The sequence below is a fragment of the Tasmannia lanceolata genome, unplaced genomic scaffold (genome assembly GCF_043159265.1).
Source record: "Tasmannia lanceolata isolate RefF3 unplaced genomic scaffold, GAP_Taslan_0.1 ptg000015l, whole genome shotgun sequence".
Taxonomy (NCBI): Eukaryota; Viridiplantae; Streptophyta; class Magnoliopsida; order Canellales; family Winteraceae; genus Tasmannia; species Tasmannia lanceolata.
This window is the reverse complement of record NW_027518692.1, coordinates 25705467-25733131: the sequence shown is the minus strand read 5'-3', so window position 1 is coordinate 25733131 and position 27665 is coordinate 25705467. Positions and strand designations below refer to the sequence as shown.

General features: G+C 39.7%; 2 protein-coding genes across 2 annotated transcripts; both read right to left on the bottom strand.

The window, feature by feature from the left end:
• Positions 1–558: 558 nt before the first annotated feature.
• On the bottom strand, positions 559–24614 carry LOC143845925 (prohibitin-1, mitochondrial-like). The gene is made up of 7 exons (XM_077354324.1): positions 24486–24614; positions 23618–23706; positions 12394–12510; positions 9419–9589; positions 9040–9252; positions 7458–7791; positions 559–679 (listed from the first exon to the last, which is right to left on the bottom strand). The coding sequence occupies exons 3-6, from the start codon at positions 12484–12486 to the stop codon at positions 7549–7551; spliced, it is 720 nt and encodes a 239-aa protein (XP_077210439.1). The 5' UTR covers positions 12487–12510; positions 23618–23706; positions 24486–24614; the 3' UTR covers positions 559–679; positions 7458–7548.
• Positions 3446–5237, bottom strand: LOC143846743 (uncharacterized). Its single transcript, XM_077355288.1, has 3 exons — positions 4802–5237; positions 4158–4495; positions 3446–4066 (listed from the first exon to the last, which is right to left on the bottom strand). Exons 1-3 carry the CDS (start codon positions 4998–5000, stop codon positions 3467–3469), a joined length of 1137 nt encoding a protein of 378 aa, XP_077211403.1. The 5' UTR covers positions 5001–5237; the 3' UTR covers positions 3446–3466.
• Positions 24615–27665: the final 3051 nt, after the last annotated feature.

Here is a 27665-nt window from a genome sequence, read left to right as displayed (position 1 = left end):
TATTTTCTCCTATGCCGTCATCTCCGTCCAGTTAAAAAAACCCAATGAAACCACAGGAGGTCTACTTGTAACTTTTTAAACTTTGGGTTAAGTTAAATGTGTCAGAAACCACAAGGGGTCTAAGTGTATTTTTCCCTTTAAAATTTTGTACTTTACAAAATATAGTTGGGTTAGTTAGAAAGTTGGCCAAAACAAGCATGTTTAATACGTTTAAAACAAGGCATTTTAAACGTGTTTAATACGTTTTCCTGGCAAACCATTAAAATGCATTTTTATTAGTGTCGTTTTTGCTAAGTATGGTTGGACCCGATTCATTTCTAGCAAAAGTTAGTCAGATTTGAAGCTGGATATTCAATTCATTTTTTTCGCAGAAGCTCAACCTCACCGAGTCCAGGTCGGACCCATACACCTGGCTTGCTATTCTTCACCTTGCAAACCTGCAAACTCTTAAACTTCTTTCTTTCTATTTCTCCAGGGTGATGATAAATGCAGCCCCTTCACAAGGAGTGCAGACCCATGAAATTCAAAAAGAAAAGAGTAAAATAAATGACACATATATAACTAAATAAAGTTTATATTAAATGACAAATATAACCAAACAACGACTGTCTCTTAGTCTGAAAGAAATGCAGAAAAAGTCCAAGCAAGGAACTTCTTCCAGTGCCAACAAAACCTATAGGCTCTGTTCACTTGTTTTCCCGGGAAAGGAAAGGAAAGGAAAGGAAAGGAATCTGACGTGGCAAAATGGAAAGAAAAGGAAAAGAAACTGTGATTTTCCCACGCTTTCTCGCTGTTCACTTGCCCAGAAAGGGAGGGAAAATATGCAGGAAAGTTATTTTCTCGCTGTTCACTTGCCCAGAAAGCAAGGGAAAATATGGGTTATATGGGTTTAAATTAGTTAAATAATGTAAGATATGATGGCTTTCTTTTGAGATAAGAGATTCTTCTATTATATTTGTATCTATAAACCCGGTTGGTTTATTGGACTCTAAATTAAACATAAATTGGAGTCCAATAATCAATTATGAACTCACATTAGGTTCTCAAAATCCAAAACCAATAGGGCCTCTACGTTATCTCAAAATCCAAAACAAAAAAAGGGCCTAAATGTTGTGTACAGACCAATTGATCCAGATTACCACTGACTAACATGCCAAATTATGAATTTTCGGGATTGATTTTGGATTTGTGGGCTTCAATGATCAAACAAAATGCCTGATCTAGTTGTATATCCATCACAATTTGATTGAACGTCAAAAGTAGGATAGATACTGTATAGATTGCGATTAAGAGGTTGTCACAGAGCTTTTTTTCTCAACAACATACTACACTCTAGTCCTTGTTGGTCTAAAGAGCTGGTTTTTTATACCCAAGAAGACATAACCAATTCATTCAACAAAATTTGGGGTATATGGCATTGAATAGTCCCATTAATGTACCCAAACTTCAGCTTTCCACAGAAGAGACAGAGCGACCTCCCAAATTTTAAAAGATCATTCCATGTGCATGATACCCAAGACATCTAGTCCTTGTTGGTATATGGCATTGAAATGCATAATGCAAAAAAACACCATCTTGTCCTTGTTGGTCTAAAGCTGGTTTTTGTGATACCCAAGACATAACCAATTCATTAGTACCCAAACTTCAGTTTCCCACAGAAGAGACAGAGCGACCTCCCAAATTTTAAAATATTATTCCATAATACAAGTAGAATTGTGCAAGAAACTTCCTTGATAGCAACTAAGTATTGTGCATTGAAATAATGAGATATCCAGTATATTGCATAATCCAGTTAAATCTTCAAGCTTATGCAGGGTTACCATGGTTACCTACTGTAAGATCCATGGTTACCTAATGAGATATCCAGTATATTATTCTCCTGTAGTTTGAGATATCCATGGTTACCTACTGTAAAAATCATCGAGGGATCTTGAGTTCCTTAGAAACGTAAAAACACTAGAAGGAACAGTAAACTATTCTTATATATGATATGACTGTAAAAAATGAAAAATAACATGAAGATTGGCTGACCATCAACATGAATCATCTTCATCCTTACCATAATTCGAATGTATATAGGTGGTCCCACAACATTGCTAAGCATACCAAATATTGTCTGAACAGGTCACCCATTTGATGTTCCACAGTAAAAGGTTTCAAAAGTTTTCATATGCAAAACAAAATGTTCAGTATATTATTCTCTGTAGTTGATGAGGGGAAACCTTTTTGTATTTTCAAGGAGAATAATATACTGAAAATCTGAGCCTATGTAGCAGCCCTCTCATGAAACATGCCGTTCCACGAAAATGCTTTCTGCGATGGTCCCTATAAAATCCCTACCAAAAAACACCACCAAACGCAGAACATTCACCAGAATGTGTATAAGAAACAAAAAAATGATATTGGAATGTATTAAAACTTATGTCATTGTTTACATGAAAAAAATACAACCTCGACTATGAAAATAGAGTTGCCTGATCTGCAGCATAATAATTTCATCTACAAAAATTGAAGGGCTACATCCAATCTGACCAAATAATGGAATTTGATGAAGGAATTTTGAAGGAGCATATATCTCTAAATATGATGTAAATTATACGCTCCAAACAGGGATTTGCACACTTCTCTGCTACCCCTTGCTGCAGCCTTTCCTGAAAAGTAATTACCAGAAAAGTACAGAAAAACACGACTAAATACAAAATATTTGAACGTAATCAAATATAATTCTTGATTTCTTCGTGGATTTCAATGGCTACAAAAGCAGAACAAAACATTCTGCGTATCTTTCCTGTCTAACCCCCATCCTTCTCATCTGTGGCAGAATCAAGATTCTTCTGCCACTCAAAAGACCCACAACAAATGTTTTAAAAAAAAAATGTAGCTGATCTGCATAGTCACAGAAAATGCTAATGTGAGGCTTAGGCACAAAAAGCGCAAGAAAGGAAATGCAAGGACAGGAAGTAAACATAGAAAGTAAGGTACAATAAGGGCATGTTTGGCTACCATGAATTTCTTTTCGTGATAAATCTGCATCTCCAAGTGGAGATGAGATGAAGTGGCTAAAAATAAGGAAAGAAAAACATGAAACTAGTGTCTCCAAGTGATAGAAGAGGCTAAAAATTAGGAAAAAAAACTCTACTGAAAAACTCTACTCAAAATACAATTGACTTTTTCCTCATTTTTGGCCACTTCCCATGCTAATAATAGTTGCAATAACAAATGATAGGTAAAGAACATTTACTTAGATCTCAAGCAAGGTTTTTCATTCACAAGCTTTATAAGATAACATACAAAAACTATTGATGCAATCAAACCCATACATAATTTAGTCCATCAAACCCATACCAACAAACCCATCAAACCCATACATAAGTTAGTCCATCAAACCCATCACATGGTTAGTTCAAATATAAACGGTTCAACAAAAAGACCTAACCACCAAAAAACATCGACCGAAAAAATGAACTCATAACTGCGTAGGCAAGCGCCGCATAATGCGCCCCAACATCGAAACGCGGTCCATATTGTCCAAAGAAAGGAATGCCTCAGCTTCCTTGTGACGCCCGTGTAGGTACACATAAGCATCAAGGAGGTCATCTCTGGGGAAACCACCAATGTTCAGCACCGCATCTTTAAGGTCAGGGAGGCTGTGCACCTCACCAGTAGAAATTATGGCATCAGCAACCCTATTAATGCTGGAAGACACAACTTGCAACTCCGATAGAAGTGCAGCATTAGGACGCTTCCTTGACTTCTTCCCACCAGTAGCAGAAGTTGGGCCCCTGATAGGAGAGGAGTCACTATAGCCCATGGATGCATCTGCGGCAGGTGTAGATGAAGAAGGTCTAGCACGTGGCGGAGTACGGAGGAAGCTGTCGTCCATATCATCGACCCCAACCGGTAGGGTCGATGAAGAACCAGCCGGTGTTTCCTGCGTCGCTTGAGTGGGGGCCGCTCTCCTATCTCTCACCTCCTCTCCACGTGCATAATCATCATCGCATACAGCTTTCATCTCTTCGTAGAGTGGATATCGTTTCGAAAAGAACCTCTGGTTTTCTGGATGCATCTGCAAACAATAATTGTCATTGTCACGCTTCCTTGATTTAAACACGTAACTTATAAATGACTCGCAGTGATATACGATAAAAATTTATTACCTTCAAGTAATCATTCTTAACTTCTTCGTCAACCGATATCTTGCACAAGGTTTCATCCCAGCCAAAGCCACTGAGATTAATAATGGAGTTCAGAGTCCTGTAGGTTGTCTTGAGTGTCTTTAACCGATTCTTGACATTATCTTTAGTCAAGGTCTTCTTCAGGACATCAGACACTTCATGCGCAACAGCATTGTAAGCGCACTCCTTGAACCCGGCACCAGTCTTTTGCCCTTCAGCTATCTGATTCTTAAGGGCTGCTAAAAGAACCCCATCCATAGCTCCATTCCACGCGACATTCGACTTCTTTTCCGTCGTACCTGCAGTTGTTGCCATCTCGCCTGCAACTTTCCAAAAACATTCATATAAAAAATATTCACTCAAAGAAGTATAGATAACCAGTACTAATGCAAACATAGAAGTAACATTAACCCATGAACCAATACTAATGCAAACATAGAAATTACATAAATCTCAACAAAGCAAGGAATATAAGCTACGGTTCCAGCAAACTACACATCGAAATTATGAAATCCACATCCAAACACAGGTGGTGCACAACTATTGCGACCATGTCATTTCCTAACGACGACGTGCTTCGAAATCATTCCACATTTGATTCATGATTGCGGTTCGAATGTTACGACCTTCCCTTATATCCTCGGCCCTGGTCATAGGAGGAGGAGGAACAGGTCCTTCTTCCTCCTCTTCCTCCTCAGCTACAAGCGATGCCAGCTCATCGTCAACATCCTGAATGTAGGAGTCGTCAGGCATCTCCCTCCTAATGTGGTTGTGGACGCAGCAACAGGCCAACACTATGTCGATCTGCTTGGAATATGAATACATGGGTGCTGAATTTAATATGCTGAATCGCTTCTTCAAGACACCAAAAGTTCGCTCGATTACATTCCTGGCTGAAGAATGCCTTTGATTATACAACTCCTCGGCTTTCCTAGGTCTGCGCCCTCTAATCTGATTGAGATGGTAACCAATACCTCGGATTGGAGTTATAAAATGGGACAGACACGGATACCCGGCATCACCAAGGTAAAACTTTCCTACAATGAAACAAAGGATTACAATTAAATTAGCTAAGTACTACAGAAACTGCATCAATACAAACAGTCTAATAAGCTAATTATTACCTGGCAAAATGAGAATCCCGTTCGGCTTTGATATAGCAGATGCTAACACCCGTGAGTCCGATGCCGACCCCTCCCACCCACAAAGGACGTAGGTAAACTTTAGGTCAAAGTCGCAACAGGCTAACACATTTTGGGATGGGAAGTGCTTACGACAAATATATCTTTTTTGAATATCCTCAGATACTTTTGCATGAATGTGGGTCCCGTCAATTGCACCAATACAATCCTATAATAAGGACATTCAAATGTCAACCTGAATTAACAACCTTCAGTCGAAATGCGTAGCTATCGTAAACGTACCTTAAAGTAAGGCATAAAATTAGGATTATCAAGGATTGCCCGTGGTGTCTCCCTTGATGGACGTACTATGAACATGTCTTGTAGGATGAGAACAGCGTCGAGAACCTTATTAAAATACTTTGAAACAGTAGCCCCTGACCTTCTTGTGGTTGCCCTAACTGTACGATTCCTTTCATTGTGTGCAATGACACTTAAGAAAATAGCCACCTGTTCCTCAACAGTGCAGTGAATTGTGTCTTTCAACAATGTTGTGCTTATGAAAAGGCCCACGAAGGAGCGGAAGCACCGAACATCCATTCGAAGAAGAGCAACACAATGGTTCTCTGCGTGCGTGATACGTCTAACAAAGGTCCTACGGGTTAAGTACCCGCTTTCGTAAGGGGTTCTTGTAATATTCTGCTCAAGGTATAGTCGAACCCTAAGCGTAACTGCCGCCGCCGCAGATATTACTATAGCTGCAGCTCGAAGGATCAACATCCGCCTATCTGCTGGTTGACGAGGCATGATGGTAACCCTACCAAATACTAAAACAAATAACATTTAGGATAATAACACAACCGGCAAAGACACCATAACCACAGTCACAACCATCGAAACAAAACTCCTACAGCCACCACCAACTACCAAAGCACCAACAAGCAACCACAACCACCGTAACACCAAACAACATCATCCACAAAAATATATCCCCTACCCTGATCAGCACCTCAGATCCACCACCAAAAAAATACATCCCCAACCCACATTAGCACCTCAAATCCACCACAAAAAATGCATCCCCAACCCACATCACCAACAACCAAATTTTTTTTTCACATTTAATGCTACCGCATAAACAACACGTACATACTATCACAAAAAAGAAAAAAAAATCTATATGAAGCCATTGTAGACAGAAAAATAGCATAAAAATGAAGAGAAAAGGGAAGAAAGGGGATCTGAACCGTAATACCCAAATAAAAGCTGACAAATTAAAGCTTTTAGACAATCCATTGCAAACAAAATGCCCCCAAAATTAGCCATAACAACCAAATCCGAACCCTAAAACCCAAATACACTAACAACCACTAACACATGCATACCAAAACAGCCATACACCAACAACAACCGTAGAACCGAGGGAGAGGGGGTTCTCCAGATCCGAACCCTAAAACAGGGAAGAAAAGGGATCTGAACCCTAAAAAACCTAAATAAAAGCTTTCTCAACACTAACACTGATATTTCCATGAAAAAAATATTAGTGCAGATCAGAACTTCTCGAGGATAGTTGGAAGAAAAAAGGCCAAAATCCCTCAATAAAAATGAAAAACGAAGAAGGAATGCAGAGATTCAGTAAAAAAAATGAAAAAATGAGGGAGAGGGAGGAGATATCTGAACCCTACCAACGTTTGACCACAAAAAAATACGAAAAAATCTCGAATAAAATGAAAAACCGAGAGGGAATGGGGAGTTTGGGCGAAAAAAATTAGAAAATGAGAGTAAGGAAGAAGAGCACTAACCTTTGTAGTGTTCGCCGGTGGTGGAGCTCGCCGGAGAAGACGATGTTGCCGGCGGGTTCGTCGAGGGTTTCGTCGAATGAGGGTTTCGAGAGGAGAGAGCCACAGCGATGAGAAAAAAGAAAATTTTCCCGTGCACGATTGTCTTGGCTTTTCCCACTGTTTTTGCAAGATTTCACGGGAAAGGGGAATCGGGATTTAGAGGGAAAATCTATTTACCACATCATTTTCTTGATTTTCCACATGGGTTTTTCGATTTTGACGGGAAATCAAACGAACGGCAAAAAGTAAGAATCGCGAGAAAATATTTCCTATTTTTCTTTCCTCTCATCTCTCGAGAAGGCAAGTGAACAGAGCCATAGTTCCTAAGTGAAAACCCCTTTAGTTATTTTCTTTGTCCAAAAGTTATTAAAAATGTAATTGCAATTCCACCAAATGCTAGTGCAATATAATTTAGGCAGTCAAAGGGGGTGAAACAAAAGTTTCCCTATTGCATTTCCTTGCTGGGTTGGTTTTTTGATCCACCTCCACAGCCCTGAGATTGAGCAAGAGCTGCTCAGAATTCAAGAACACTCGGTTGTTCGAATTTGAAATGGTATGTGCTACATCCCTTGCAGCTTCAATTCTCCTAAGAGTCATAAATGCCGGATTGTCCGCAATGGATTCACCGATAAGCTGTGCACTCTTCGCCTCACCCTGTTAATGAAGGACGGAGAGTCAAATGCATGGCTAATGCACGGAAATCAAAACATTGGGATGCTTCCTTTCATTCTAAATGACAAACCCAAGATCAGCCACAAATATTCGTCTTGGGAATTTCTCGAGAAGGGTGTATCTCGGGATATTTTAAATTCTTTTCTTATTTTCAGCAAGGCTATGTTTGGTTGTGCAGGGGTGGCTCGAAGAGTAGTGGAATAAGAAGTCAAAAGGGAGAAGACAAGCATAGAAGATGTCTAGAATTACCACTCGGACAATAATGGAATAGTGGTAAGTAGTGTTTGGTTGCGCTGCAATCCTCTCGGAAAGTAGTGAAAACAATAGGGGTGTCATTACCAATATATATATATATATATATATATATATATATATATATATATAGAGAGAGAGAGAGAGAGAGAGAGAATATATATATATATATATTCTCTCTCTCTCTCTCTCTCTATATATATATATATATATATATATATATATATATATATATATAGAGAGAGAGAGAGAGAGAGAGAGAGAGAGAGAGAACCTTTCCACCATTCTTCTAGGGAACATTAGTGCCATATGGGTGCCACATGGGAAAAAAACTCAATAATGATGTCTCAAACATGTTGGGGGTCAAGTAGAATTTCATTGCAATTCCAGCAACCAAACAAGGAATTGGCATTCATTGGCATCTCAAATTCCAATGAATGCCGAGCGTTTGTGCAACCCAACATAACTATAGGGAAAAATGTACAAATAAAAGTTTTAAAATAAATAAAAATATCAAATTAAAAAATAAAATTAGTACAGCATATAGGGCGGCCCAGTGCATGAGGCTCCCACCATTGCGGGGTCTGGGGAGGGCTAGATTTACGCAGCCTTACCCCTACTTTGCAAAGGCTGTTTCCGTGACTCGAACCCGTGACCACCAGGTAACAATGGAGCAAGTACAACAAATACTATCATGAATTTATTGTTATTATATTTTCGCAGTAAAAATAAGAGATGAATCTCAATGATTTTTCAAAATCTTGGGAAATTTCGAGATTTCTTCGTTTGATCAAAACATTGCAATATTATAAAAAATATTGAAGATATTTGGACTGCAATATTTTTTAAAATATCAAACATATTTGTGACTACGCTCAAGATCACAAGAAGCTTGCGCAACATTCTTTCCCATGCATAAATGAGTGAACTAAGCAACTAACAATGTGAATATGAGTATTGAGGAGTGAATTTGCTGACCTGAGCTATGATAATAACACTCCTCTTGTCTTGCTCTGCTTTTTCAACCACGAACTTGGCCCGTTCAGCTTCTTGTGCAGCTACCTGTTTCGCTTCAATTCCAGCAGTAAACTCCCTCCCAAAAGTTAGGCTTGTGATGGATACATCATCCAGTGCAAGGTTGAAGTTCGCTAATCTCTCCCCCAATATTTTTCTAATTTCCCTACTTACACTCTACAAAAACAATCACATTATTCATATGTCAATAAACTGTAAACTTTTTATTGCAACTGTGGTTGATAACATTACATAGAAGCCAACCATTCCCCTCCTGGGGAAAAAAAAGCACCATTGCATAGAGGCTAATAGTGTATCAGAAGGTCACTGATATAATATATACCTCTCTTTGAGTGATCAGCCGACTGGCATTGTATTGTGCTACCACAGCTTTCAGGGTCTCATGAATGATTGAAGGCAGGACTCTCTCATTATAATTCACACCGAGGGTTCTATAGATTGTAGGTAACTGCTCTGCCAAGGGTCGGGTGAGAACTCGTAGCCCGATCTTCACCTGTGTAAAAGTACAGCAACAGTTACTATGGGAAACAAGTGCCAAGAAGCTACAGAGAAGTAAAATCCATTTTAGACATGGGCATAGGTGTCAACCAGAACAAAAATATCCATGTGCATACATGATTGATGATATAAAATGGAAATATCCAAGGAGATATGGACTCTGGACATCGATCCATTGCCCAAAAGGAGAGCTGACACACAGGTCTTACCCTCCAGTAACATCTTCATTACTCCTCTCTACTGACTGGTCCACCTAGAATATGACCATTGCTTTTCTATCCACGCCTTTCTTTGCAAGCTTATCGGCCACTTCATTAGCGGAACAACACTTATTCTGGAATTTTGGGGAGATGGCTGCCACTAGATCTCTAATTTCTGAAAGGATACCTGCTAACGCCCATGGACACACAGGCTTGTTGGTGGCCCATGATATTGCATTTGACGAACCACCTTTAATAATTAGTTGGCCCCTTCCATGATTTGCAAACCACTTCAATCCCATGGTAAAACCCGTGCTTCCGCTTCATTTGAACCACAATCAAGGTTTTAAATTTCGGGTTTCGGCAGAGACCGAAACCGAAATCACACAACCCCGAAACAATACTTTATTTCGACCGAAATTTCATGTTTTCCGAAATCACGTCCGAAATTTTAGGACAAAAAATCACAGGAATAGAATAAAAGTCATATGCAAATACTTTTTTTAGTAAAGATGCAGAATGAGAGAGACACCTAGCAAATCTTTAAACTCCGGATAGGAGCTAGCTCTCAATTAATGTGAGAAAGAGGGATGTAAAAGAGAGGATATGATAGAAAGAGATTAAGAAATGATAGAGAGTGAATAGAGAATAAGAGAGAAAGATCGAATGAGAGAAAAGATCCAACAGTCGGATCAAATCAATTCTCCCTGTGGGAAGAACTCGACTCCGTCAAGTAAAGAGCTGATGCATGCAGTGACACGTCATAGCAAAGTCCTCGTATCTGCCCGACATCCAACCACAAACCCGATCGTCCTTGCCAACAGATCAAGTATCTCCAACGAAATCCTCGACGGGTATCCACTATCCAAATGTACACGATGTGATCTCCACAAGATGTCGAGATGATGAGGAATGGCTCTGGAAACCCTCCAAGCGATGCAAAATGAGGGGCTCCAATCGCAAAAAAATCATGTCGAAAGAGTGTCGATGACCGAATCCCCATGTTGAATATCTGGCCTCTCTGGTGCTTATCTGCGACTACCCTGTACTTCTCCTTGCTCGCACGCAACCGCTCCAACACCTCTTGTAGTACCTCTTTTATGTGGTGAACAAGTTCCTCAGCTTCAGCACTACTACGCTCGGTGTAAGGCATGGTGGTACAGTCAAGCAGGTGGGGAATGGAAAATCCAAGGATGGTCTCAGAGGTATGGGAGATCTACCAATGGTACTATCAAAGGAACTATGATATGCGAATTCTACTTGAGGTAGAATCAAGTTCCATTGATGGTGTATCTCACTAGCTAAGTACTTCAGTAAATTTCCTAGGCTGCAATTAACCATTTTTGTTGGCCCATCTGTATGGGGATGGTAAGAACTACTAACTTGAAGTTTTGTCCCCATTTTGCTCCATAAAGTTCTCTAGAGAACTAACACGTAAGAAAACCAAGAGACATGAAACGAGACACATCTAAGAACCTCTCAACAATAATAACGATGAGCTCGCACCTCCTAGCAGTCCTAATAATAGGGAAATTCATGACAGTGCTTGGAGTTTGAGTTTTCATGGACTGTGTTACACTAGACTGGATCATACAAACTGTCCTCACAGTTTCCTCACCACCTACGGGTATTGCTATATTAGTTTGAGGTTTGAATGTACTGGGCGGAGGACAATCTGATGACCTATGATCTTGTTCACCACATGTAAAGTATTTGAATGTATTATCTTTTGGTTCATGTTTCAGAAGTCCATGCCTCATGGTGGTACTTTTAGGAGAAAGAGTGGGGCTCGAGCGAATAGACATTTGGCCTCTTTTGGTGGAGGTAGGAGGAATATTGTCAATGTCAGTTCGCCTCACTTTGCCTTGCACATGTGGAGTGGCTAGGAGAGTATCCCTGGGAGTCATGGAATCCTTGGGAGCCTTAATACCAAGATGTTTGCTAGCAAGATTCAAAGTGAAAGGACTGTCATACCCCTACTCACAAAGAAGAAGAATTAATAGCATAAGGGTATAATAGGAAAAACTAGCTAAACAAAAGGGGAAATGCAAAAGTGGTGTGTGCAAGGGTGGGCCCTAGATGATGTGGACATCCCCCACAACTAGGTCCAAAATAATGTCCAACATAACTAATGTAATCAAATAACATGAGAAATAAACAAGATATCAACGATAATAAAAAGATCCAACGGTTGAATAACATCAAATAGGTACTCTCATGAAGGTATACTCATCTTCACAATAAAACCAAGGTAGACGTATATTCAGCAATGAGTTAATGAAATGGTATATTTACATACAAGATGCCCCAGTGACATAGACAAGCGGAAAGCCTATTACAAATACAATAATGCCTACCAAGAATCACAAAATTTATTAATAAAAATAAGAACTACAAATCCTAAACACAGTTTGATAGTTTGCCAGTAACAATTTCTTGAAATAGAACCTAAACATGTACTTGTTCTTGGAAGAGCAGATATTTTCAAGTGATTTTTAAAACATATGTGACTTATTCATTCAATATTTTCTCAGACATAAACAAACTTTCTTTTTTTGAAAATGCAAACATAAACAAACTGAAACAAGAAAGAATTTACCATTTGAAGATCGCGACTGCCAGAAGTACTCTCCACAAGATGTGGGCGTGCACGGACATCATAAATAGTAGGCCTCTCAAGCCAAGGGATCATAAAATGTGTTCCTTCAGGGTAGACCTGCAAAAATGTCACTTAGATATTTTCAAAGAATAAATTGACAAAAAAGAAAGTAGAAACACATAATACATGACAAGGGATGGAACAAAAAGAGAAAGTAGAAACACACAATTCTCTCCTATTTTTTGGTTCCATGCAAACACCTAGCCTCATGGCAGGCAACAGCTTAAACCAAAATCAAGTTGAAAATATATGGAACAATACAAATAAATATATAAGGGAAAATTATTAAAAAACGCAAAGTTTTGTCTAAATTGTGAATAAAGGGGAGTGATTTGAAATTTATAAAAAAAGTGTTGTCAAGTGAGAGAATAAGGCTTTTAGGACAAATATACCTCTCATACCTCTTTTTTCTCTCCACCTTTTTGCACTTATCCCTATGCACTTATTACCTTCTCACCTACCACCTTCTTCTTCCTCAAGAATTTTCTAACGTGGAAAACTCCATGGAAGCGTTTTGAAGGTTGTCATTTACAATAGGGTTTGGTAATCATGAGGGTTTATTCATGATAAACTTATCGAAGCAGTGTTACAAAATGCAAAGAAAATGAATTTTGAGCTTAAAACTGAATTTTGTTGTTTTCCCCATTTTCAAGATAAATCCATTTTCTTTGCATTTTTTTATTCTAAAACATCAAAATCAAGCTTCAATTTATGATTGCCTGCATGACACTAAGATCACAATGTATATCCCTATTATCCTTCGAATTTTTACTCAATTTGAAAATAAAAATCTTTGGAATTATCCCTATTCTACTGGCTTCCGTCGGAAGTCCGAACAAAACTTCGGACTTCCGAATGGAAGCCAGTATACATTAGGGGTGGCCAACCGGTTCGGTTCTCGGTTCTTTTTTTTTCGGTTCTCGGTTCCATGAACCGTAAGAACCGAACCGAACCGTAGTACACAGTAGAACAGAACCGAACCGGACCGAACATAATCGGTTCGGTCCGGTCCGGTTCTTCGGTTCTAATGGCTAATTATTAATTATTAAGTTATAATATAATTAAAGTTATAATATAAGTTACTTTCTTATTATAAGAATAGTATTAACTATTACTTATTAATATTATAAGTAATTTATATTATTAAGTATATATATAATAGAAATATAAAAATATTATATATATATATATATATATATATATATATATATATATATATATATATTCAAAGTTCGGTTCTTCGGTTCCGGAACCGAACCGAGAACATTAGACAAGGAATCGAACCGAATAAGTTCGGTTCTACATCAGTGGAACTGAATCGGACCGAAAATATTTTTAAACAGTTCGGTTCCGGTTCGGTTCTTCGGTTCTGGTTCAGTTCTGGCCACCCCTAGTATACATAACCAAAATATTGGTTCCATTCGGAAGTTCGAAGGTTTGTTCGGACTTCCGACGGAAGACAGTCAAACTTTGTAGTTCGGTAATTGTCATATGTTAGTGCATCCTTTTAGTATTTTTTCGTAATTTTAATACTTTGCTTCCATTTTTTCGTAATTTTTCATTTAAAACTTAGCACTTTAGCCACAAATCCGTAATGATTACTATTTTTTTCAATTATGCTTTTGCTAGCCACCTTTGCACCCATATTACTTCTGCCAATCTTTGCATCAAAGGATGGGCCACAAGCCGAGAAGTTGCCTCGGCAAAGGTGGCTAGCAAATTCCCATACAAAAAGGGAAATGTTATCCACACTATTGTATTTTGATGAGGACACTCCTCATTTAATTAAAAGTACGGTATGGCCCCCCATAGGATGATCCAAAGCGTCAATTAGATGGGCCACAGCCTAAATTGGTTGTGTCCCAAAAATCATTTCCATAGGTTGATCCTAACCCTCGGATCTATAGAGGGTTAGGACCAACCCTCTAACATTCTAATCAGAGGGTTAGGATAAACCTACGGAAATGCTTTTTGGGGCACAACCTATTTAGGCTGTGGCCCATCTAATGGACTATTTGGATCATCCTATGGTGCGGGCCATACCGTACTTTTAATAAAGTAAGGAGTGTCCTCACCAAAATACGGTAGTGCGGATAACATTTCCCAAAAACATCTTAAAAAATACGGCAAAAATCCGGGTGACACGCGGGTCGACCCGGCCCGTACGGGCCCGGCATGAGAACCACATTTTCTAGCCTGGAACCACTAGGGAACCAAAATTTATACCTCGGAACCACTAGGGAACCACATTTTATACCCTGGAACCACTAGGGAACCACATTTTCTACCCCGGAACCACTAGAGAACCACATTTTATACGCCGGAACCACTAGGGAAACACATTTTATACCTCAGAACCACTACGGAACCACATTTTATACCCCAAAACCATTACGGAACCACATTTTATACCTCGGAACCACTATGAAACCACATTTTATACGTCGGAACCACTAGGGAACCACATTTTATACCCTCGAACCACTACCGAACCACATTTTATGCCTCGGAACCACTAGGGAACCACATTTTCTACGCTGGAACCACTAGGGAAACACATTTTATACCTCGGAACCACTAAGGAACCACATTTTCTACTCCGGAACCACTAGGGAACCACATTTTCTACTCCAGGACCACTAGGGAACCACATTTTCTACCCCGGAACCACTAGGGAACCACATTTTATACCACGGAACCACTAGGGAACCACATTTTATACCTCGGAACCACTACGAAACCACATTCTATACTCCGGAACCACTACAGAACCACATTTTATACCCCGGAACCACTAGGGAACCACATTTTATACCCCGGAACTACTATGGAACCATATTTAATACCCCGGAACCATTACGGAACCACATTTTATACGTCGGAACCACTAGGGAACCACATTTTATACCCCGGAACCACTTGGGAACCACATTTTATAGGCCGGAACCACTAGGGAACCACATTTCATACCCCGGAACCACTAAGAAACCACATTTTATACATCGGAACCACTAGGAAAACACATTTTATACCCCGTAACCACTAGGGAACCACATTTTATACCCCGCAACCACTACGGAACCACATTTTATACATCGTAACCACTAGGGAACCACATTTTATACCCCGGAACCACCAGGGAACCACATTTTATACTCCGCAACCATTACGGAACCACATTTTATACCTCGTAACCACTAGGGAACCACATTTTATACGCTGGAACCACTAGGGAACCACATTTTCAACCCCTGAACCACTTGGGAACCATATTTTCAACCCCTGAACCACTTGGGAACCACATTTTATATGCCGGAACCACTAGGGAACCACATTTCATACTCCAGAACCACTAGGGAGCCACATTTTATACCCTTGAACCTAGTACGAAACCAAATTTTATACCTCGGAACCACTGGGGAACCACATTTTATACGCCGGAACCAGTACGGAGCGACATTTTCTACCCCGGAACCAGTACGAACCAAATTGGGTAGAAACAAGTAATGATCTTTTTCCAACAGAGAAAATGGTGGTTCTAACTTTCTTTTAAAACCCAAGAAAACAATGAAAACAATTATACAACCAAGATAGAACAACTTGGGTAATTTCTCTGTTTTTTTCAACACAAAACAATGAAAACCTTCATAAAATGTTAAAACCCAACAAAACTAAAAACCTTTATAAAATGTTAAAACCCAACAAAATATGAAAACCTTCATAAACTATTAAACCCTATTCAAGTAGAGGAGCATGGACCTACTTGGAGCTATGTTTATCACCGAAGTTCAAATTTGTCACAAGTAATGGTGTTTTTTTTTTAACAAAATACAATGGGATTGAAGCTTCCAAATGATGGCAATGGCTGCACTTGGTGTTTTTCACGTTGGATGGGTGAGGAAGAAGAAAGAAAAACGTGAACATAGGGATTAGAGCATAAAAAATGGTGGGAAAATGAAAGTGAGGGTATATTTGTCCTAAAACTCATACTCTCTCACCTGACAGCCCTTTTTTTACAAAATTTAAATATCTACCTTTTATTCACAATTTAGCATAAACTTTACATTTTTTTAATCATTTTCCCAATACATAAAGGAAAAATGCAAATAATATATAATTTACACATCTTTTTTTTATTGAGTAATATCGGTAATTTATTAATAATCAAAAGCGCATACAAAAGAACATAAAGATGGGACAAGGTGTCCCCTGCTAAACACTAAAATACATCATGATAAAAAAAACCAGCAGCAGCTCCTAGGTACTATTATCAGATAAGGCTCACCCACTCTACAACCTTTTTCACACGGTCACCCATGAAGTAATTTACAGATCTTGAGTACATTTAAAACATGCACATATTTCTCTAGACAAAAACATGACTTCTGGGACAAAAGCAGTTGAACTCCAAGGTTGTGACCAGCTTTTTAGAACACATGAGATCACAATGTTCTAATATCCTATGGGAAATGAGCCGGTTAAATCCAACCTGAAAATGCAGAATTCGGCAAGAAGATGATGAGTATACCTTTCTTTTACTCTCACCCCTACTCAGTTATGTGAAACAACCAATTACTCCAAAAGCTTAAGCCGTTGGAGTTGGTGTTATTTAATCAGAACACTCCCCTCGTGTGTGGCCCACACGTGGACTTTTAATCAAGGAGTTGTGAGTTTTGAACCCAGAATGTAGCTCTGATACAATGTGAAACAACCAATTACTCCAAAAGCTTAAACTGTTGGAGTTGGTGTTATTTAATCATTTATACTTCAACAGTTTCAATTAAGGATAAAGGTCCGAAAAGGCACGGGACAATGGATACACACCTAACCAATGGTTCAAACAAGACACCAGATGAACGAACAACGGATAAAGGCCTCTGCCCCGCCCAATTTAAACCTAACCTTTGGTTCAAACAAGACACCAAATGAACAAACAAAACACAATGCCCTTGACCCTTTGCCAAAGGGTTCTCTCTCGTTCCCCTCCAAAAAGCAGAAGCGAGAAACAAAGGCTCCAAAAAAAGAGGGCAAGAAGCAGGGAACACTCACGAATCGATGGATAAAGCATCATGGGAAGTGAACAGAGTTTAGGTAGGGCGACTCTAGATTAGGGCTAAAAACTATGTAGGATCAGTTGATTAAGGTTAAAGATTTAGGGAGTTATCGTTTTATAATTCTGGCTTCTTAGTCACTTATACTTTGTTTTACAATTCTGGCTTTATAGCCATTTATATTTCATTTTAAACTATATTTTCAACATTACCCTCACGGGTTGGGATAATTTTTTGAAGAAAATATTACATGTGAGGCTGGATCTGCTAGTAAAAGGGCAGAGGCTGCAAAAGCTAGATCTGGAGGAAATCGAAGGATGGGGGGAAGAGTTGTAGTCATTAACCCATGAGGATTCTCTGCTGGAATGTGAGAGGTTTGGGCACTTCCGAAAAATTAGCCCATGTTGAAGAGGGTATTCGACTTAACAAACCTCGTGTTTTTTGCCTTCAGGAAACTAAGATGCCTAATTTCTCCATATAACACCTTAGAGAATTGAGGTGTAAGACATGATGTTCCTACTCAATTCTAAAGTATGTGGGATCCGCATGTGGAATTCTGGCTGGGTGGGATGAATCTCAGTTAGTACCAGAAGACGAATGGATTGACTTCCTCGAGCCTAGGCCTGCTTAGGAAAGTTACAGACGGCTCTTATTGGATTTTTCCGGGAGTCTATGGCCCCGATTTGGTCTCAGATCATTGGAGCGTCTGAACTGAAATGGATTTCATAACAGATAAGTGGCAGCATCCTCTGTATGTGTGTTTCGGTCGTGGTGGTCTGTGTGTGTGTGTGCGCGCGTGCGTGTGTGTGTGTGTGTGTGTGTGTGTGTGTGTGTGTGTGTGTGTGTGTGTGTGTGTGTGTGTGTGTGTGTTGGGGGGGGGGGAGGATGGGGGGTTCAGACGGCTCTTATTGGACTTTCCGGGAGTATGTGGCCCCCATTTGGTCTCAGATCATTGGATTTTCAAAGCTGAAATGGATTTCATAACAGATAATCTGTTTGGGTGGTGGTGGTGGTTTGGAGTGTGCGCGTGCGTGTCGTGGGGGGTTGGAGGGGTCATTGTGGAAAGAAAGTCATATTTGTGGCTCGATGGATGTGCACATTTGACAAGAACTAGGGTACATTAAAGACTAGCGCATAAAGTGGATTGATGAAGAGAAGTGCTATTCTGTTATGTAGAATGCGGATCTACTCAAGCAAAGTAAAGAGATTCAAGACAAAGGCGAACGGAGCTTGCTAAGAGAGGAGATTCGGATGTACTCAAGTAAAGTAAAGAGCTTCAAGACAAAGGCGAACAGGGCTTACTAACAGAGGAGGATAAGGCTCTGAAAGAGAAGATCTTGGCAGATTACAACGGTTTTTCAGGAAGAGTTGTATTGGACACAGATCTAGAACGAGGTGGATCGAAGAGGGTGATATGAATACCGTTTATTTCCACGACATTGCTAGTGAGAGGCGCAAGGGCAACATAGCCTAGGCTTTGGACATTAATGGAGTTAGAAATGAGAAGCAATCGGAAAAAGTGGAGGAGATCGTCGACTTCTAGCGAACGTTACACACTTCAAAAAGCGTTCCGCTTCCTACTCTTGAGGGGATTGAGTTTAACAAGCTAGACCGGAGTAGCTCTAATATGCTTGAAGCTAACTTCAGTGAGGATAAGATTAGGAGCCTATTCTTTATGAAACGCGGTTGAGACCTGTCCCTAACGGCTCCCACCTCACTTTCTTCCAGAGATGCTAGGATAGGGTGAAAGGAGAGATCGTAGAGTTGTTTGAGTACTTCCACCAAAATCTTTATTTGGGCAGGGGTATGGAGGAGGCATTTATAACCATTACTCCAAAGAAGGGACCATATGCATGACGTGGGATGTGCGTACAAGCTAATTGCTAAGGTTCTAGCCGATCAGATTGCGAAGGTTTTGGGTCACCTGAAGTGCATTCATCCAAGGGAGGCAAATCTTAGAGAGAGTTTTGAAACTTAAAGAATTGATTTATCATGTTCAACGAAGAAAAGTAAAGGCGTGCTGCGACAAAATTGATATGGAAAAAGCGCGCTACACGGTAGATTGGGATGTCTGGACTACATCATGACGTGAGAAGGATGGGATTTGGAAATCAATGGCGGAATTAGATATACAATTGCATTTCTTCAGCTTGGTTCTCCATTCTAATAAATTGATCCCGTTTGAATTTTTCAAATCCTTCTATGGTCTTCGCAAAGGATTTTCCAAATCCTTCTGTGGTCTACGCAAAGGAGACTCATTATCTTTGTTTCTCTTCACCTTGCTGGTTGAATCTCTAAGTAGAATGCTAGACACAAAGGAGACTCATTATATTTGTTTCTCTTCACCTTGCTGGTTGAATCTCTAAGTAGAATGCTAGACACGGCAAAGCTCCACTGTCTGATAGGAGGCTTCAAAATTAATCTGAGTGGGGAGGACATAACCCATCTTAAGTATGCTGATGATACTTTGGTGTTCACTAGACAAGGCGAAGCTCCATGATCTGCTAGAACTAGAAGGCTTCAAAATTAGTTTGAGTGGGGAGGACATAACCCATCGTAAGTATGCTTATGATATTTTGGTGTTTAGTAGTGTTGTTGATTCTAAAATTACGAACTTAAAGGCTATCATAAGTTGCTATGTGGCGATCGGTAGACAGCACACTAATTTCAACAAATCTAAGTTAACATTAGCGAGGAGGAGCAGGAAAGGTTTGCTTTCATTCTCGATTGCAATATCAGGAACTTGCCGAAATTATACGTGGGTCTACCCATTTGTTGGGGTAAACCCTGTACCCCCATAGTAAAAAAGATTGAGACGCACGCATCTACTTAGAAGAAGAACTTACTCTCGTTAGGCAGAAGGTCATTAAGGGGTGCTCAAGAACCTGCCGATACTTTTGTCTCTTTTCTGATGCCATGCTGGCATTGGTAAGCTGATTGAGCAATAGCAACAGTTCAGAAGCCAAAAAGAATTTACTTCATAAGATGGCCTAATATTTGTATAAAAAGATCGTGGTGGGCGTGGTGGGGGTGGGTGGGAGGGGGGGCGGGGCGAGGGATAAAAAATATGAATAGAGATCTGTTGGTTAAATGGTTATGGAGGTTGGGAGAGGACAAGTACCACCTCTAGAAGTCGGCAATAGGTGAAAATATGAAAGCTTTGGGGGATGGAATCTAATTGGCCTTTACAGGCCCACAAGAATTTCCATTTGAAGGAATATTTTGAAGGATTTGGCTTTATTCCTGAGAGGGACTCACTTCATAGCATGTAAAGGAAACATAATCAAATTTTGGGACGACGTCTCGTGAGGTGAGGAAGCTATCAAATTGAAGTCCCTAGATTTGTTCTTTAACTGCGAAGGAGCCTCAGTGCACAGTGGAAAAGGCTATATACGGACACAATAATGATGTTAGTTGGAGGGTTTTTTGTTGAAATTTCTTCGAAAGAGACATAGGATGGCTAGTCTGTTGAGCAACCAAACAGGGCACTTAGGTCTTGAGGCAGGATAAACCGTTGACCACATTTCATTCATTGTAGGTTTGCTAGATGAATTTGGTCTTTTCTTCTTCAGCACTTCCATGTCATTTGGCATGGTGTGTCCAGGAGGTACTAGTCTTAGTTGCTCACTAATTCGAGCCGGTGGTGTAATATCCGCCACCATGTTGGAGTGCCAACCCATTGTATTCTATAAAAACTCTACTGTGAGGCCCCTCAGGACTAAGCACGACCTAGGCTCTGATACGGAGCATTGGCCCTATTAGCCATAATTTTAAAATTCTCCCATGTCATCGTGGACTCCCCCGAGTCAACTCCTTTTTCCCTTGGCCGCGTTCCATGTTTTGCCGTTGCGTACCGCATTTTGCCCTACATAGTCAATACAAACTCCTTTGACTCTCCCGAGTTATGACCATGTCAACCGAGTACTCAACTGCATCGTGCCGAGTTGACTAGGATATTCTTTGACTGCGTTTTGACCCACATTTGCACCAACAATTTTTACATGTCCTGTCTAGCATAAATTATGAGAAATACGTAAATTCATCTGCGTCAGCATTCTATAAAAAAACTGTGTGCACTTCAAATTGATTTATGCCTCTCCAGTGGCCATTAGGTGGCAAAGCGGGGGCTTTTCCTAACCACTTTCCTTTTAGTTCATTTTTTGCCTCCACAGTTCGAATGGTTAGGTTGATCCTATGGATCTGATTTTTTGTGGACACCCTATCTATGTGAGGGCCTTAAAAATAAATGGTTTGGATCACCCAAATAATGTGGCCCCCACTGTATTTTAAGCTAGTGTGTAGATAACTTATCTACACATATGTGTAGGAACCGTTTTCTCATATATATATGAAACGAGATCTTACAGGTAATCTGGCTCTACGCAGAAAAATCTGCAAAAGATACGAGGGTTTAATGCCCTAGGAAAAACATTCAATGAAATCCCAAAAATATATGAGTCTGTGTTGAGAACGATTGTATTGTAGGGGTTAGGGTTTTAGAAGAAAGAAGAAAAAGGAGGGGTTCGCACCCACTGTAGGATGATTTGCACTCCAGTTCACGTTTTTTGACGTGTAATAGAGGTACGAATCATCCTACAGGGAGTGCAAATTTATCATGTACCTATAGGAAAATTACTAGGTAACTGATCTTGCTGCCCAAGTTGTCATTAGGCACATTGAAGAAATATGCCGGGTCCACTATTTGGTCAATCATCTCGGATCCGGCCCACTTTGAGTGGACCCATCAGAATTGCTGTGAACCCTTTATCTTAAGGAGTCTTTGGATGCCACCAAAATTAGACCTTAATTGCAAATAAGATTGTTTTATTTAGGCCCTATTCGTTTTAGATTGTGAGTACTGGATATTGGACTGTAAATTATGTTTAAGCCATGTTCGTTTTAGAATTTGACAGCCCATTGTGAGCCCCAAATCGATTATTGGACTCAAAGCTACGTTTAATTTTGAGTCCCATAATTGGTTTGGGTCTCAAAATCGTAATTTTGAGTCCAATAATCGGTTTGAGGCTCACAATCGGTTGCACGCTCCAAAACAAACATGGCCTTGATTTGGGGCCCACAATCAGTTGCAACAGTCTAAAACGAATAGGGCCTAAATAAAACAATCTTATACGCAAATAAGATCAAATTTTGGTGGCATCCATAGAGTCCTTCAGATCAACGGTTCACAGCAATTCCGATGGGTCCACTTAAAGTGGGCCGGATCCAAGAGGATTGAGCAAAGAGTGGACCCGGCATCTTTCTTCAGTGTGCAAAAGTGGTGTGAATCATTCTACAGGCTACAGGGGGTGCGAATTTATCATTTCCCGATAGGAAAATTACTAAGTAACTGATCTTGATGCAAGTCCCATGGGGTTAGACTAAAGTCACGACCTTAGATTAGGGCCTACGAACTATGTGTGACTCCGGGATCAATATTTACGTCTCTCATAGATTGGGTTGATTGCATGGTTACATGAATGAAAGATGCTAGGCACTATTCCCTCATGGTGATACCGGTCTCTAAGTCAGAGACTTGTTTTTAATCAAAATAGCAGTTTTATCGAACTTGAAGTAGATGATAATTAATCGAGACATGTGACTAAGGTGACAACGAACTGTATGAAATCTACAAACGCAATCATCAGATTGTGTGATAGATGGGACAACAACTTGTGGGTTGCAGTCCCATTCGCAATTTATTTTTACTTTCTTCATTCTTGCATATTAATTCAAGATTTAAATGAGAGATAGTAAAGAATAAAGAAATGAAACCAAGGGATTTTGATTTATTTTCATTAAACATGCATGAAAGAATATCATTAAAAAAAAAAAACATGCGCGAAAGAAGAACAACTAATATATTAACTAAAGAAGCTAAGTGAGGATCTAGGGATGCAGCTTCTGGGAGAACATGCCCCCTATATCCCATTAACTACTAATTAAAATATGCTAAAGCCTGAATTTATAGAAAAGGAAACCTAATCAGTTTTATCGCATGATTGGAGAATGCCTAGAGCCCTAAGCCTCATGGCCTTCCCTTATTCAAGCCATATTATCCCTCGCATGGTGCTACATGATCTAAACAAAAACCAAATAAAGAGAGAAGGGATTACCTGAATAAGTTCTGTTGAGAAGATATCGTGTTGTCAAAATTAAAGCTCTCATCGCTCTCATCCTTCTAGATATTCCCTTCGTCTTCTCCCTAAGTTAAGAAACATGGAGAAAACCCTCAAAATCAAACACCAAGAAGACAAAAAAACTCAAAATCAAACCTTTAAACCCAATGCGAAGTAGATAAAGATGCATACTCCTCAAACTGTTATAGTCTAAGGAGATGCATGCCATATGTTAAATGAAATGCCAAAAAGCTTATGTTAATTCTTAGGGTGCTACTGAAATTACGAATCGGAATTTGACCACATTCTATTCCTATTCCCTTGTTGAATGAAATCTTAATTCTGATTCTAATGTTTGGGTAAGCATTAGGAATCCTAATCCTAATCTGGCAATTAGGGTTTTGGATTTCCCCACAAAGCTTCTAGTAATTGCATGCTGATAATGGAGCTTTTGGGTTGCTTCATGATCTCTTGAAGAAAACATATACTCAAAAGAAAACTGAGCCTTAGAAAACGAAAATCTGCTTAACAATCTTTCCGTCAAAGAACACTTGTAGAAGTCTCTAAAGAAAACTCGAAAAAAGCCCGACATCTTAACGAAGAAACAACACTGTGTTTAGAGAGAGAGAGATTTTATATGATGAAAGGGCGTAAAAACACATAATAGAGGTACCGCCCTTGATATTTGATCCAATAGCAACTCACTTTTTGAGAAGCTGTTGTCGGTTCAAATATCAAGGGTGTTACTTCCATCGTACCAGCTTTACATGTTCATGTTCCCGCTCATCATATAATTTCTCCTCTCCAATAAAGGAAGAAAATCTCTCCAATAAACGAAGAAAATTTGAAAAAATCAGAAGAAAACCTAAAAATCGCTCTATGCTTCAAGGGTGACAGATCTCGGGAAGATCTCTTTCTGCATTTGAAGAAGAAAATCCGCGTCTAAAAATCTTGCATTTGAGGCCGGGGGTGGTCGGAATCGAGAATACCACCACTTCGAGCGGTATCAAAATCCGCCCGATATTCTAACATTTTTTCCACCTGCCAATAATTATTATATAAACCTATTTTTGGTATATAAAATATTTAATACTCTCTCTCTCTCTCTCCGCTTTCCCATTTATCGATAATATACACTAAGCATGTTTCCTTCCATCATCATTTGCTTTCTTTCCAAGTCATTTTTTTATTGGAAAACCTTTTCTTTAAATTTCATATTTTCTTTTCATAGGTCGGATCCTAACATTTTAGACCCAAGCATATCATGGGTGGGGCCATCATTTTACACTTGCTCTTGAGGACCCACTATTTTGCACTCCATGCTATGATGGGTGGGGCCCAACATTTTATAACCATGCCCGGCATGAGTGGGGGCCACCATTCAACACCTCATGTTTTGATGTGGTAGGCCCACCATCTCCACCCAAACCCATGCATAGGGTTGGGCCTTCCATTTTACATATCTTGTTATTGATGGGATGGGGCCAACATTTTACACATCATGTTTTTTATGGTATGGGCCTGCCAATTTACACGTCAAGTTTTGATGGGTAGGGCCCACCATCTCTTCCTAAACCTATGCATAGGTTGGAGCCCACCATTTTACCCCGAACGTTAGGGAAATAATAAATGCACCCCTTTTCATCACACGGGACACCTAACTGCAGTGTACATGGCAATCAAATCCGTTAAATACTTCTTACGTGAAGTACAGCAGCCCCTCTGCAGTCATTGATACACTGCTGTTGGGTGTCCCAAGTGATGAAAGGGGTGCATTTATCATTTCCCCGAATGTTATTGATAATGTGGGGTCCACCATATCTATCCAAACCTATGCATTAGGATGGGCCCTACCATTTTACACCTCATGCTTTGATGATGTGGGGCCCATCATTTTACACCCATGCATCGCATGGGAACTGAATATTAGTTTGTTATAAAATATAAATATCATGGGTTAGTCGTGACAACATCGTGTGAGGGGACATTCGCATGACCATGTTGAGAAAATTGGATGACTCACTTTGTTATACACTTCTATGATTGGGTCATAGCCTTTGACAACGGGTAAAAAATGTAAAACAAGGTGAGTTCATGAGAAAATTTTCACGCCACGATTGGATTCCGTGAAAGTAATAGGTCATAAATTTTATAATAGGCTACGCTTCTTTTGACGTGAAACAAATTTTGTGCTCATTTTTAAGTGAAAAATGAGTCTAAAATTTATTTTACACCAATTTTAATTCGAAAGAAATGGAGGCCTAGTAAAAAAGTGACAGACTTCTTACTAAATCCTACCAAAAAAAGAAATGGAGCCCTAGTAAAAACAGAATGTAATTCTCTTACCTTTTGAAGTCTCCATACCCCGGTGCATTCTTATTAATAGGTATCTCAAAAACTCATTCCGTTAGCATTACCACCCTTCATCATACTGTCTAATTCAGTTTAAAGGTAAAGTGCTATTCTGATTTTCAAAATTATCCTCTTTGTTTGTACTAGTATCAATGGTATTCTCTTGGAACTTTACCCGGTTTAACTATGGAAGATTATCCACTTCGCTTTGACTTAGGATTGTGTATAAAATTTTACACCCTGGATCATGATGCCAACACTAACCAAGTCATTGGATTGTTGTAAGATGACACCAAAATGATGCATTTTGGATGAAGAAATCTTCCTTCTTGCTCTAATTCTAGATGAATGCATTAAATTTTGTTCGGATTATACACTATATGGATGCTTAGGCATTGAGAAAGAAAGGGAGAGAACCTGAGTCACATTATTTCTTCTAAAAAAGATACCATTAAATAAATAAGAGAAGATTACAAAAAATGCACTTCAGGAGGATAGACTGCCGCGCATACAAGTAAGCTCTAGAAGCTCCCACTTTGGCAAGGCTGAACAGTCAAATCATTGGCACTTATAGGAAAGAGATCGAGAAATAGAACAAGCAGTAAGCAAGCATAGATCACAATAGATTGGTGAGTCTCTACGGACTAGTGCTATTTCCTCCAACCCACGATACGGTAATGAAAGAGAATAACCTCGGCTTTTGTGGAACAATAGTTCTGATAGGTCCAACAAAAGAACAGATGATGCTACCCAAAGAGTTCCTAAAAACGTGGCCAATATTTCCCAAGTATGGGCTGTCAAGGGAGCAACTGTAGACCTAAGTCAACATTGTTTGGATGATAAATGGTAAGATCTATTATTTCATCCTTTTATTGAAACATTTTATTTCGATTATATGTCATGTACGTTTTATAGTATGTCCAAGAGAGCATGGCAAAGAAGTAGATCCCAGGCTTAGACAGGAGTATTTTAGCAACAATATAGGAAAGCTAGTTGTATCTATGTCTTATTGTTGTTGTTTGAAAAGCTACCAAGAGTGGTTCGAGTTCAACTTTGATGAAAGTTCATGTGGTAATCCAGGCAAGGCCGGGATTTGTGGAGTATTTCGGGATCACTTGGGCAATATTCTTATGACCTTCTCTGGGCCGGTTGGAGTGTGTGATGCGAATGAGGCGGAGGTCTCGGCTCTCCTGTTTGCCTTGAGATGGTAAGTGGACCACAGTTTTGGCCCACTTATCGTCGAAGGCGATTCTTTTAACGCTATTGCGTGGGCCTCGAAAAAGTTACCTAGCTCATGGCGGTAGGCATGCAAGATTGATGAGGTTAGGGATTTGGTCGCTATTATCCATCCCTCCCTCACGCACATGCGTCGCTCGGCTAATTCTATAGCGGACACTCTCGCCAAAGCGGGTGTTGACTGGATTTCTATGTCCGTGTCAATTTTTTCTGGCTCTGTTGGCCCCTAGTTTTTGCTATATCCCATCTGTATCGGTGTTTTTGCTTTGATCATCGGTTTTATATCCAGGGACGTCGTGTCCCTATGTACCTTGATTAATGCAATATATTTCGTCACCTTCTCAACAAAAAAAAAAAAGAGTGATTTATTTTTAAGCCGACCATGAGTCTACATCAAGTATAGAGAAATTCCTCGATTCATAAAATTTAGTTGCCAGTTTTTATTTTTATTTTTTTG

Bases quoted from the DNA above. Each gene is read 5' to 3' on its own strand.
- LOC143846743 (XM_077355288.1), bottom strand. From the start codon at position 5,000: ATGTATTCATATTCCAAGCAGATCGACATAGTGTTGGCCTGTTGCTGC. The intron at 4,496-4,801 runs GTCGTAACATTC...GGAAAGTTGCAG, and splicing joins GGCCGAGGATATAAGGGAAG to GCGAGATGGCAACAACTGCA. The intron at 4,067-4,157 runs GTAATAAATTTT...TATTGTTTGCAG, and splicing joins TTAAGAATGATTACTTGAAG to ATGCATCCAGAAAACCAGAG.
- LOC143845925 (XM_077354324.1), bottom strand. From the start codon at position 12,486: ATGATCCCTTGGCTTGAGAGGCCTACTATTTATGATGTCCGTGCACGC. The intron at 9,253-9,418 runs GTATATATTATA...TTGTTTTTGTAG, and splicing joins GGCTGATCACTCAAAGAGAG to AGTGTAAGTAGGGAAATTAG. The intron at 7,792-9,039 runs GTCAGCAAATTC...CTTCATTAACAG, and splicing joins GTGTTATTATCATAGCTCAG to GGTGAGGCGAAGAGTGCACA.